Source organism: Trichomycterus rosablanca, chromosome 13, assembly GCF_030014385.1.
Source record: "Trichomycterus rosablanca isolate fTriRos1 chromosome 13, fTriRos1.hap1, whole genome shotgun sequence".
Lineage (NCBI taxonomy): Eukaryota > Metazoa > Chordata > Actinopteri > Siluriformes > Trichomycteridae > Trichomycterus > Trichomycterus rosablanca.
The window spans coordinates 16,083,416-16,096,154 of NC_086000.1; the positions used below are offsets into that span (position 1 = coordinate 16,083,416).

Genomic DNA, 12,739 nt, shown 5'->3' on the forward strand with positions numbered 1-12,739 from the left:
TTTACACACTTTGGTTACATTCATGACAGAAACGGTAGTTACTTATTACACAGGATTCATCAGTTCACAAGTTTTAATGTCATACACAGTCATGGACAATTTTGTATCTCCAGTTCACCTCACTTGCATGTATTTGGACTGTGGGAGGAAACCGGAGCGCCCGGAGGAAACCCACACAGACACGGGGAGAACATGTAAACTCTGCACAGAAAGGGGATCAAACCCAGGACCTTCTTGCTGTAAGGCAACAGTGCTACCTTCTTGCTCAAGGGCCCAACAGTGGCAACTAGAGATGGTGCTTGAACCGGCAACCTTCTGATTACTAGTCCAGTACCTTTACCACTAGGCTACAGCTGCCTTAAGAGCATCAATTTATATAAGTTAAACTCTAAGTTAAACAAAGGACATTTTGTAACAAGCAATAAAAACAATCAGATCAGTGGCTTCTTGACCAGTAATTTATTTATTTAACTCACAAAGTATAAAGCAATGATTAGTACAATTTCACCTAGGAGATTTACATTCATAGCACAATGCTCCGGACCATCCTCGACCCTGAAATGTCCACAGCCAACAAATAAATAATAAATAAAACAGTGGCAAATGCTTTAAAGTAATGAACACAAAGCAAATGAAGAGAGAATAAAGCGCACCTGTGTCCTCTCTTGTTACCTGCGCCGCTGAGTGTTGCTAAGTTACACAGACGCTAGACAAGAACACTTACTTCCGGGTTCTTCGACGCTGCTGTATACAGTATTTTGTGAGAGTTTATAATACAATCATCTGAACGCTCGTCTGAATAAAGTAAGATTTTTAATTGTTAACATTGTTTGTTTCATTTGTTTAAAGTGTTTGCGATCGTACAAATATGTCATGTTGTTTTGACCGCTTTAGATTCTCCGATCACATTGTAAAACGTAAATCAGTGCACGTGTTTGTGTAGTCGGTACCGTGACCCGCTCAGTGTATCAGGATAAAGCCTTTAAACAGCAGTACAGTGGGGTGTAGCTGAGAGATTATAACTTTTCACTTTATATTTTATCCTTCTCAAAGCGATTCATTTCCTTCATCTGTTCACATCCACTTTCTCCACCTTTAAATCATGCTTTCCCTGTGTACCACTCTCAGTTCCTTAATTTACCTCCTAATGATGGCGGTATGGTGGCTAAATGGGTGGTACTGTTTCCTCACAGCAAGAAGGTCCTGGGTTTGATCCCCAGGTGGGGGTGGTCCAGGTCCTGTGTGGAGTTTGCATGTTCTCCCCGTATCTGCGTGGGTTTCCTCTGGGTGCTGTGATTTCCTCCTACAGTCCAAAGACATGCAAGTGAGGTGAATTGGAGATACAAAATTGTCCATGACTGTGTTCAGTGTAACATTGTGTGAACTGATGAATCTTGTGTAATGAGTGACTACCGTTCCTGTCATGAATGTAACCAAAGTGTAAAACATGATGTTAAAATCAAAATAAACAAACCACCAAATGAAAGATTTGGTGTCAATCTGTGACACACCCTGTAACACACAAGTAAACACAACATGCAGCTTTTAAATGATAAATCCATTTATTAATTCATAAAAGTATATTCAAAATGCACAATGTAATTGCTTCCCTAAACCTAAGACTGGTTGTGCCACCCTTTTACATCGCTATGGAGGAATTTTGCAGAATTGTTCCTTGTGTCTGGGTGGGTTTCCTCCGGGTGCTCCGGTTTACTCGCACAGTCCAAAGACATGCAAGTGAGGTGAATTGGAGATACTAAATTGTCCATGGCTGGTTTTGACATTAAAATTTGTAAACTAATTAATCTTGTGTAACCAGTAACTACCTGCCCTGTCATTGATGTAGCTAAAGTGTGTAAAACATGACGTTAAAATCCTAATAAATAAATAATTTTGGCTCTGTTGGAGGGCTCGTGTGCATTAACTGCCATTAAAGGTCATGCCAAAGCATCTCATAGGATTTAAGTCAGGACTTTGCCACTCCAAATAAAAAACTTAATTCTGTTTTGTTTTTAAGCCATTCAATTGTGGACTTGCTTGTGCCCTTTGAATCATTGTCTTGCTGCATAACCTAACTGCACAGAAACTAGACTTCAGCCCCACTGAACAGCTTTGGAATTAACTGGGACATCAATTGAGGCTTTCTTGACCACATACAGTGCCTTGCAAAAGTATTCAGCCCCCTTGAACTTTTCAACCTTTTGCCACATTTCAGGCTTCAAACATAACGATATGAAATTGTAATTTTTTGTGAAGAATCAACAACAAGTGGGACACAATCGTGAAGTGGAACGAAATTTATTGGATATTTTAAACTTTTTTTAGAAATAAAAAACTGAAAAGTGGGGCGTGCAATATTATTCAGCCCCCTTGCGTTAATACTTTGTAGCGCCACCTTTTGCTGCGATTACAGCTGCAAGTCGCTTGGGGTATGTCTCTATCAGTTTTGCACATCGAGAGACAGAAATTTTTGCCCATTCTTCCTTGCAAAACAGCTCGAGCTCAGTGAGGTTGGATGGAGAGCGTTTGTGAACAGCAGTTTTCAGCTCTTTCCACAGATTCTCGATGGGATTCAGGTCTGGACTTTGACTTGGCCATTCTAACACCTGGATACGTTTATTTGTGAACCATTCCATTGTAGATTTTGCTTTATGTTTTGGATCATTGTCTTGTTGGAAGATAAATCTCCGTCCCAGTCTCAGGTCTTTTGCAGACTGCAACAGGTTTTCTTCCAGAATGGTCCTGTATTTGGCTCCATCCATCTTCCCATCAATTTTAACCATCTTCCCTGTCCCTGCTGAAGAAAAGCAGGCCCAAACCATGATGCTGCCACCACCATGTTTGACAGTGGGGATGGTGTGTTCAGGGTGATGAGCTGTGTTGCTTTTACGCCAAACATAACGTTTTGCATTGTGGCCAAAAAGTTCGATTTTGGTTTAATCTGACCAGAGCACCTTCTTCCACATGCTTGGTGTGTCTCCCAGGTGACTTTTTATAGATATCTTTGAGAAATGGCTTTCTTCTTGCCACTCTTCCATAAAGGCCAGATTTGTGCAGTGTACGACTGATTGTGTCCTATGGACAGAGTCTCCCACCTCAGCTGTAGATCTCTGCAGTTCATTCAGAGTGATCATGGGCCTCTTGGCTGCATCTCTGATCAGTCTTCTCCTTGTTTGAGCTGAAAGTTTAGAGGGACGGCCGGGTCTTGGTAGATTTGCAGTGGTCTGATACTCCTTCCATTTCAATATGATCGCTTGCACAGTGCTCCTTGAGATGTTTAAAGCTTGGGAAATCTTTTTGTATCCAAATCCGGCTTTAAACTTCTCCACAACAGTATCTCGGACCTGCCTGGTGTGTTCCTTGGTCTTCATGATGCTCTCTGCGCTTTAAACAGAACTCTGAGACTGTCACAGAGCAGGTGCATTTATACGGAGACTTGATTACACACAGGTGGATTCTATTTATCACCATCAGTCATTTAGGTCAACATTGGATCATTCAGAGATCCTCACTGAACTTCTGGAGTGAGTTTGCTGCACTGAAAGTAAAGGGGCTGAATAATATTGCACGCCCCACTTTTTAGTTTTTTATTTCTAAAAAAAGTTTAAAATATCCAATAAATTTCGTTCTACTTCACGATTGTGTCCCACTTGTTGTTGATTCTTCACAAAAAATTACAATTTTATATCGTTATGTTTGAAGCCTGAAATGTGGCAAAAGGTTGAAAAGTTCAAGGGGGCTGAATACTTTTGCAAGGCACTGTAAGTGCTCAGACATACTCTTTTGACTCAGTCGGCACAACTTCCCATAAACATACTTTAAAGTCTTGTGAGAAGCCTTCTAGTATTTATTATTTGAATTTTAATGTCATGTTTTACACAGTTTGGTTACATTCATTTCAGAAACTGTAGTTACTCAATACACAAGATTCATCAGTTCACAAGTTTAATGTCAAACACAGTCATGGACAATTTTGTATCTCCAATTCACTTAACTTGCATGTTTTTGGACTGTGGGAGGAAATTGGAGCTCCCGGAGAAAACCCACGCAGACATGGGGAGAACATGCAAACTCCACACTAAAAGGACCCCACCCGTTCCACCTAGGGATCGAACCCAGGACGTTCTTGCTGTGAGGCGACAGTGCTACCCACTGAGATTAGTTGAAGTACACTTATTTCCATATGGACATTTTAACAAGGTGATTATTTAGCCCTGCTGGAGTTTTTAAATACCGTGTCCACTCACTGTCCACTCTATTAGACACTTCTACCCAGTTGATCCACCTTGTAGATGTAAAGTCAGAGACGATCGCTCATCTATTGCTACTGTTTGAGTTGGTCATCTTCTAGACCTTCATCAGTGGTCACAAGACACTGCCCACGTGCCGCTGTTGGCTGGATATTTTTGGTTGGTGGACTATTCTCAGTCCAGCAGTGACAGTGAGGTGTTTAAAAACTCCATCAGCACTGCTGTGTCTTATTCACTCATACCAGCACAACACACACTAACACACCACCACCATGTCAGTGTCACTGCAGTGCTGAGAATGATCCACCACCCAAATAATACCTGCTCTGTGGTGGTCCTGACCATTGAAGAACAGGGCAAAAGCAGGCTAACAAAGTATGTAGAGAAACTGATGGACTACAGTCAGTAATTGTAGAACTACAAAGTGCTTCTATATGGTAAGTGGAGCTGATAAAATGGACAGTGAGTAGAAACAAGGAGGTGGTCATGATGTTATGCTTGATCTGTGTATATGCCACACGATACACACGTTTGAACAAGTTCCCCTTGAGTGTTTCCTGCCTTTTCTCCATTGGATGGGACCCACCACGACCCTGACCAGGATAAAATCGGTGGTGATCAGACGCTGAATGAATGTACCTGTTATTATGTAGTGCTCACAATAGTCGCTTCGGTTGAAACATGTTCGTTTGAATGGAATGACCTATTGCACAGTTGAAATAACCCCCCTGTCGCTAAGGGCACATGTTCAAGTCCTCCTCCAACTGATTCTCACTAGGTTTGATTATGCACAGCTGCAGGCCCAGCTTCTCCACGTTTATTTTATCAGCACAGTCATAAAACTAGGTAAAGTGTCTTAAAGTGCATTAATATAAACCCTGAATCACTTGTTTGAACCACACAAGCTTAGCTGAAAGTGATCGCGTGTTGAGACCAGTCTGTTATGTGACTATCTGAAAGCATTACTACCACAGCTTTCTCACCAGTTTCGCTTATCTGTTAAACAGGATTAAAATGGCTTTTAAAAAGAAGAGTTTTGTGCGAGAAGCTTCTCATCAGATCATCGCAGGAGGATCAGCAGGTAAGAGATTCAACTCGATGTGTAAATAATCTATACACAACAAACCTCGCTGCTACAGTTCAACAGCCAGGGCTCACTGTGTAACACACACACACACACACACACACACACACACACACACACATTCGCTTTCCATAACAGCCGCTTCACGCCATATTTCTGCAGTTACAAGCCGTGGATTTATGCTATTAAATTAATTCAATATGCTTCTACAGTTTCAAAGTTAACACGTTCCCTGAAGGGATCTACAAACCGGATGATCGGAGAGGAGCGTTTAGTGAACGCAGCGCACTTCAATTAGTTCCGCATTCAAACAGTTCCTTAGGAAAACAAGCACAATGTAATATTAGAACTAGAAGATAGATTCATAATTTTCTCATTTAAACTGCACGTTTACAAAGTCTGTTCCGAAGAAAGTGGCGACCGTAGGATAAGATATTAATGTTTTAGCAAACACACACTGGTATACACCGATCAGCCATAACATTCTAACCATATAGAAGCACTTTGTAGTTCTACAATTACTTACTGTAGTCCATCTGTTTCTCTACATACTGTTTCAGCCTGCTTTCACCCTGTTCTTCAATGCCCACGACCCTCACAGGACCACCACAGAGCAGGTATTATTTAGGTGGTGGATCACTCTCAGCACTGCAGTGACACTGACATGGTGGTGGTGTGTTAGTGTGTGTTGTGCTGGTATGAGTGGATCAGACACAGCAGCGTCCACTCTATTAGACACTCCTACCTAGTTGGTCCACCTTGTAGATGTAAAGTCAGAGACGATCACTCATCTACTGCTGCTGTTTGAGTCGGTCGTCTTCTAGACCTTCATCAGTGGTCACAGGACGCTGCCCACGGGGCGCTGTTGGATGGATATGTTTTTGGTTGGTGGACTATTCTTAGTCCAGCAGTGACAGTGAGCAGCGCTGCTGTGTCTGATCCGCTCATACCAGCACAACACACACTAACACACCACCACCATGTCAGTGTCACTGCAGTGCTGAGAATGATCCACCACCTAAATAATACCTGCTCTGTAGAGGTTCTGGGAGAGTCCTGACCATTGAAGAACAGGGTGAAAGTAAGATAAAAAGGTATGTAGAGAAATAGATGGACTACAGTCAGTAATTGTAGAACTACAAAGTACTTCTATATGGTAAGTGGAGCTGATAAAATGGACAGTGAGTGTAGAAACAAGGAGGTGGCTTTAATGTTATGCCTGATCAGTGTATATACAACTCATACATAATTACATGCACACGTTAAACGTGTATTAAACATCAAAACAGTACAAATACAAGATGTTTAATGTTTTAACACACACACACACACACACACACACACGAACAACTTCTTATACACATACATATACACACCTTTATTAACTGTGTTCAAGTCAAAACAGTACAAATACATGCTATTTAAGGTTTTAACACACATATATATTTGTGACATATATTGCTCCTATAGACATTTAGGAGCAACATACAGTGGGGCCAAAAAGTATTTAGTCAGCCACTGATTGGGCAGGTTCTCCTACTTAGAAAGATGAGAGAGGTCTGTAATTTTCATCATAGGTACACTTCAACTATGAGAGACAAAATGAGAAAAAAAAATCCAGGAAATCACATTGTAGGATTTTTAAAGAATTTATTTGTAAATTATGGTGGAAAATAAGTATTTGGTCAATAACAAAAGTTCAACTCAATACTTTGTAACATAACCTTTGTTGGCAATGACAGAGGTCAAACGTTTCCTGTAAGTCTTCACCAGGTTTGCACACACTGTAGCTGATATTTTGGCCCATTCCTCCATGCAGATCTCCTCTAGAGCAGTGATGTTTTGGGGCTGTCGCTGGGCAACACGGACTTTCAACTCCCTCCACAAATTTTCTATGGGGTTGAGGTCTGGAGACTGGCTAGGCCACTCCAGGACCTTGAAATGCTTTTTACGGAGCCACTCGAGCGGTGTGTTTGGGATCATTGTCATGCTGGAAGACCCAGCCACGTTCCATCTTCAATGCTCTCACTGATGGAAGGAGGTTTTGGCTTAAAATCTCACGATACATGGCCCCGTTCATTCTTCCCTTAACACGGATCAGTCGCCCTGTCCCCTTTGCAGAAAAACAGCCCCAAAGCATGATGTTTCCACCCCCATGCTTCACAGTAGGTATGGTTTTTTTGGGATGCAACTCAACATTCTTCTTCCTCCAAACACGACGAGTTGAGTTTTTACCAAAAAGTTCCATTTTGGTTTCATCTGACCACATGATATTCTCCCAATCCTCTTCTGGATCATCCATATGCTCTCTGGCAAACTTCAGACGGGCCTGAACATGTACTGGCTTAAGCAGGGGGACACGCCTGGCACTGCAGGATTTGAGTCCCTCTCGGCGTAGTGTGTTACTGATGGTAGCCTTTGTTACTTTGGTCCCAGCTCTCTGCAGGTCATTCATCAGGACCCTCCGTGTAGTTCTGGGATTTTTGCTCACCGTTCTCATGATCATTTTGACCCCACGGGATGAGATCTTGCGTGGGGCCCCAGATCGAGGGAGATTATCAATGGTCTTGTATGTCTTCCATTTTCTTACAATTACTCCCACAGTTGATTTATTCACACCAACCTGCTTGCCTATTGTAGATTCACTCTTCCCAGCCTGGTGCAGATCTACAATTTTCTTCCTGGTGTCCTTCGACAGCTCTTTGGTCTTGGCCATGGTTGAGTTTGGAATCTGACTGTTTGAGGCTGTGGACAGGTGTCTTTTATACAGATAACGAGGTCAAACAGGTGCCATTAATACAGGTAACGAGTGGAGGACAGAAGAGCTTCTTAAAGAAGAAGTTACAGGTCTGTGAGAGCCAGAAATCTTGCTTGTTTGTGGGTGACCAAATACTTATTTTCCACCATAATTTACAAATAAATTCTTTAAAAATCCTACAATGTGATGATTTTTTTCTCATTTTGTCTCTCATAGTTGAAGTGTACCTATGATGAAAATTACTGACCTCTCTCATCTTTCTAAGTAGGAGAACTTGCACAATCAGTGGCTGACTAAATACTTTTTGGCCCCACTGTATGCTGACATCTAGACAATACCTATAAGGATGTCTCTGTGTGATTCAGAAAGAAAGTGCCAAAGCCTGCACATGTTTCAACAGTGTGCCTTTGTGGTACAAGAGTGCAGGTGCTGGACTGGTCTGCCTGTAGTCTAGACTGTCTCCCTCTGATGCATTATGAAACACAACAAAGAACAACCCAGGACCATTGAGCAGTTGAGGTGTTCTAAGTTCCCTATATATATATATATATGTATACTTACATATAAACAATTTCTTTTACATAAATACATATGTATATATACACACTTGTTTTTAATGTGTATTCATGTTAAAACAGTATAAATACAAGATATTTAATGTGTGTATATATGCATACACTTATATTAAATCTTTTTTTTTTTTTTGGTTTGTTCATTTCCCCCCAATATTACTCCCAATCTAGTCGTATCCAATCCCCCGATTGCATTGCACTTCCTTTCTACTGTTGCTGAATTCCACTCTGACCGAGGAGACGTGTGCAGTAGCCGGCTGCATCTTTTCACCTAAATGAGACGAGTTCACAGGGGGCTCAGTCTTGCGCACAGAGAGTCATGCACCAATCTCCATCATCCCCCGTCTCTGTGCAGGCACCATCGATCTGCCAGCCAAGGTCGTAATTGCAACAGTTAGGAATTCCCTCTGGCATCCAAGCTGATGGACAAGCCAATCATTGTCCGTGAAGATGAAATTCAAACTCATGAGTTTGAGATGTCAGCTTTGGTTGCTAGCGCCACCTGAGCGCCCACACTTAATATAAAATGCTACATGTTTCAAGTACTAGAGATGGGACGATCGATCGGCTACGAATCGGTATCGGCCGATTTTTAATCAAAATATGCTATCGGCGATATTTCCTAAAAGTAGCCGATCCGATCGTGTGATATATAAAGATCATGTTAAGTTAACAGCTCAGTGGATTGATCCAGACTTTGAGCTACGAAGCACCAACCATCACATCACCATTCATCAACAATCGTACAGAAACCATCGTGAAAGCTCTTACGATGTAATTTTGCTGATTGTAATATTTACTTTAAAAAGATAATTCAACCCGGTCACATCTGAGTCGATTCTATCAGCACGTTATATAAACTCCTGGTTCACTTTGGTAAATCGTAAGCAGTTCTTACTTGTGATGTAGATGAGAACAGAAGACGTTACAGAGCCAATCCGAGGCAAAAGTTTATTCATTACCAAATTAGTTAGTTCAGGATCATCTGCTGAACTTTTAGAAAACTTTTAGCTCCTTAGACGGAACGAGTCTGACTCGGTTACAGATCTGTGGTAATAGCAGTTTAATTAAGCTTTTTAATTAAGCTTTTTAATGTAAGAGAGTCACACAAAATGTTCTGTAGTAGCCACGACATTTAATTAAGAACAGTAAACACGGAGAGATAACTGAGAAGAGAAACTTACGCTTCACATAAAAACGAATCAACTCATGAATCAATGAATCACTTATAGCGATACTGTGAACAAAGCGTATCTTCTAAAGGCACACACACACACACACACACACACACACACACACACACACGCGCTCTGCTCCGGTTTATCTTCCCCCCGATCGGAATCGGCTATCGGCCGATGTCCCTGAAAGAAGATCGGAATCGGTGCCAAAAACCCAGATCGGTCCATCTTTAAAGTTTACCACAGTGTTACATTGCTTTTATTTTTAATGTTCTGTAATGGGTTGGCGTGCGCCAGGTTCCCAAACAATCACCCAAAGCATGTGCTTGATTAATGTAGCACTTCATCATCTGCTCAATAGTCCTGGGTCTCAGTTGTTCTTTGTTGTGTTTTGTAATGCATCTATGGGAGACGGGTTTAGACTACAGGCAGACCAGTCCAGCACCTGCACTCTTGTACCACAAAGGCACACTGTTGCAACACGTGCAGACTTTGGCACTGTCTTTCTGAATCATGCAGGGATATACCTATGTGCATTGTCTAGATGTCAGCATATGTTGCTCCTAAATGCATATGTACCCGTCAACAATAATAGGTCCTTTACAGATGTGCAAGCTATGCATACTGTTGGCACAAACATACCCCTATACGTGACAGATATTTTGTATAGGAAAAAAACATGCAAAAACGATGTCAGTTAAAAAAAAGAACACCACAGCACACGTTTTTACTTTGTGACAGCACATCTTAAAATGAACATGAGCTCAGACAAGTTGATGATGTTTATACATAGCTTCCATTTGCAATGAAGAGTCTTGACTTGCATTTGTAGATACAATGATGAACTGTGTCCACTGACGAAGCTTTTCCGGAGTATATACAAACCCATGTGGTTATATTTATTACAGAAGCGTGTCAGGTTTTGATGTAGTGCTGTCTGAGGAATTGAAGGTCATAGGCATTCAATACTGGTTTTCTGCCTTGCACAATACACACAAAATTCACCATATTCTCATAGTTTTTTAATATTATTGTGGACTGTAGATGGTAGATTCCCTTAATTCCTTCCAGTTGTGCATTAAGAGCCACTTTTCTGAAACTGTTGAACTATTAGCTAACATGGTGGTAAACCTTGACCCATCTTTGCTTAAAAATGAGAGCATTTTGTTAATGCTTCTTTTATACCTAATCATGATAAAATTACCTGTCACTTTTCATTCTTATTTTGTCCCTCCTGCATGGTGGCTCAGTGGGTAGCACTGTCGCCTCACAGCAAGAAGGTCCTGGGTTCGATCCCCAGGTGGGGTAGTCCAGGTCCTTTTTGTGTGGAGTTTGTATGTTCTCCCCGTGTCTGTGTGGGTTTCCTCCGGGAGCTCCGGTTTCCCCCCACAGTCCAAAGACATGCAAGTGAGGTGAATTGGAGAAACAAAATTGTCCATGACTGTGTTTGACATTAAACTTGTGAACTGATGAATCTTGTGTAATGAGTAACTACTGTTTCTGTCATGAACGTAACCAAGGTGTGTAAAACATGACATTAAAATCCTAATAAATAAATACATTTTGCCCCCTTTTTTAGGATGTGTTGCAGGCATCAAATTAGGAAGTAGGGTATATTTACAATAATGTAAAAAAGATGATAAAGTTAAACTCCTTGTGCTCTTTTTAATCAATTACTTACCTGTAAAAGATTATAAATCACTAATTTCTTGCAGTTAAATTAAAAGATTATTATACTCTTTTAATTCTACCATCCAATGCCACCAGCTAAACCTAAAAACAGAATCTTTTGTTAAATGTTACTTTTAAAAGAAGAAAATAAGTAAACGTACTGATGTATGATCTAACTGTAGGGCATCATTATAATATGTATTTCCAGACTTTCTACCTTACCTGAGACATTACCTTTACATTTACGTAAATCCATTCCTTTACCTCTGTGCCTTTAACTGCTGAAAAACGTGTTTGTTTACATTTCATTCTCTTGGTAAAATTGATTTTTTGTAGATTATTGACATTTTTCGAAAGCTTAAACTTTAACCTCATTAGTTCTTCTCACCACAGCAAAGTCAGTCAGAAATGTGGCGACCTCTTGGACATTTTAAGCACAAACATCCTTGATTGGCCAATCTGTTTAAATAATGCACTAATATCTAACCAATAAATAAAAATGCTAGAATTATAATGCAAAAATTCAATAAAAACAAAAATAAGAAGTTGTTCAGGAGATGTAGGGTGTAAAATGCTGTGTCTGTTTAATCCAAAGCCATGCCATGATCATGACTACAGTGTGAAGGGGGAAGTGAACAAACTGTCAATAGCTTAGTGGGTAGCACTGTCACCTCGCAGCAAGAAGGTCCTGGTTTTGATCCCCAGGTGGGGCGGTCCAGGTCCTTTCTGTGTAGACTTTTATGTTCTCCCCATGTCTGTGTGGGTTTCCTCCGGGAGCTCTGGTTTCCTCTCACAGTCCAAAGGCATGCAAGTGAGGTGAATTGGAGATGAATTGGAGATGAATTGGAGATGAATTGTCCATGACTGTGTTTGACATGAGACTTAAAATTATAAATCTTGTGTAATGAGTCCATTTCTGTCATGAACATGACCAAAGTGTGTAAAACATGATGTTAAAATCCTAATAAATAATAAATATATAAATCTACCTTACTTGAGAGCTTATCTTTACATTTATGTAAATCCATTCCTTTAACTACAGCCTTTTACTGCTGGAGAACGTGTTTGTTTACATTTTATTCCATTGGTAATTGGTTTTTTGTAGTTTATTGACATTTTTTGGTAGCTTAAACTTTCACCTCATTAGTTCTTCTCACCACAGCAAAGTCTGTCAGAAATTTTTAGCACAAACATCCTTGATTGGCCAATCTATTTAAATAATGCAC

General features: G+C 40.7%; 1 protein-coding gene across 3 annotated transcripts in view; it reads left to right on the plus strand.

The window, feature by feature from the left end:
• The first annotated feature begins 644 nt into the window (after positions 1-644).
• slc25a21 (solute carrier family 25 member 21) overlaps positions 645-12,739 on the plus strand; it is a 160,462-nt gene continuing 148,367 nt past the window's right edge. For 2 of the 3 annotated variants that reach the window (XM_063007731.1, XM_063007733.1), the window contains exons 1-2: positions 5,014-5,096; positions 5,258-5,331. In XM_063007731.1, the coding sequence (XP_062863801.1) occupies positions 5,265-5,331 (67 nt within the window). In that variant the 5' untranslated portion in view covers positions 5,014-5,096; positions 5,258-5,264. Of the gene's footprint in view, positions 805-5,013; positions 5,097-5,257; positions 5,332-12,739 lie in introns of those variants that run through there. The other variant, XM_063007732.1, reaches the window with a different exon arrangement.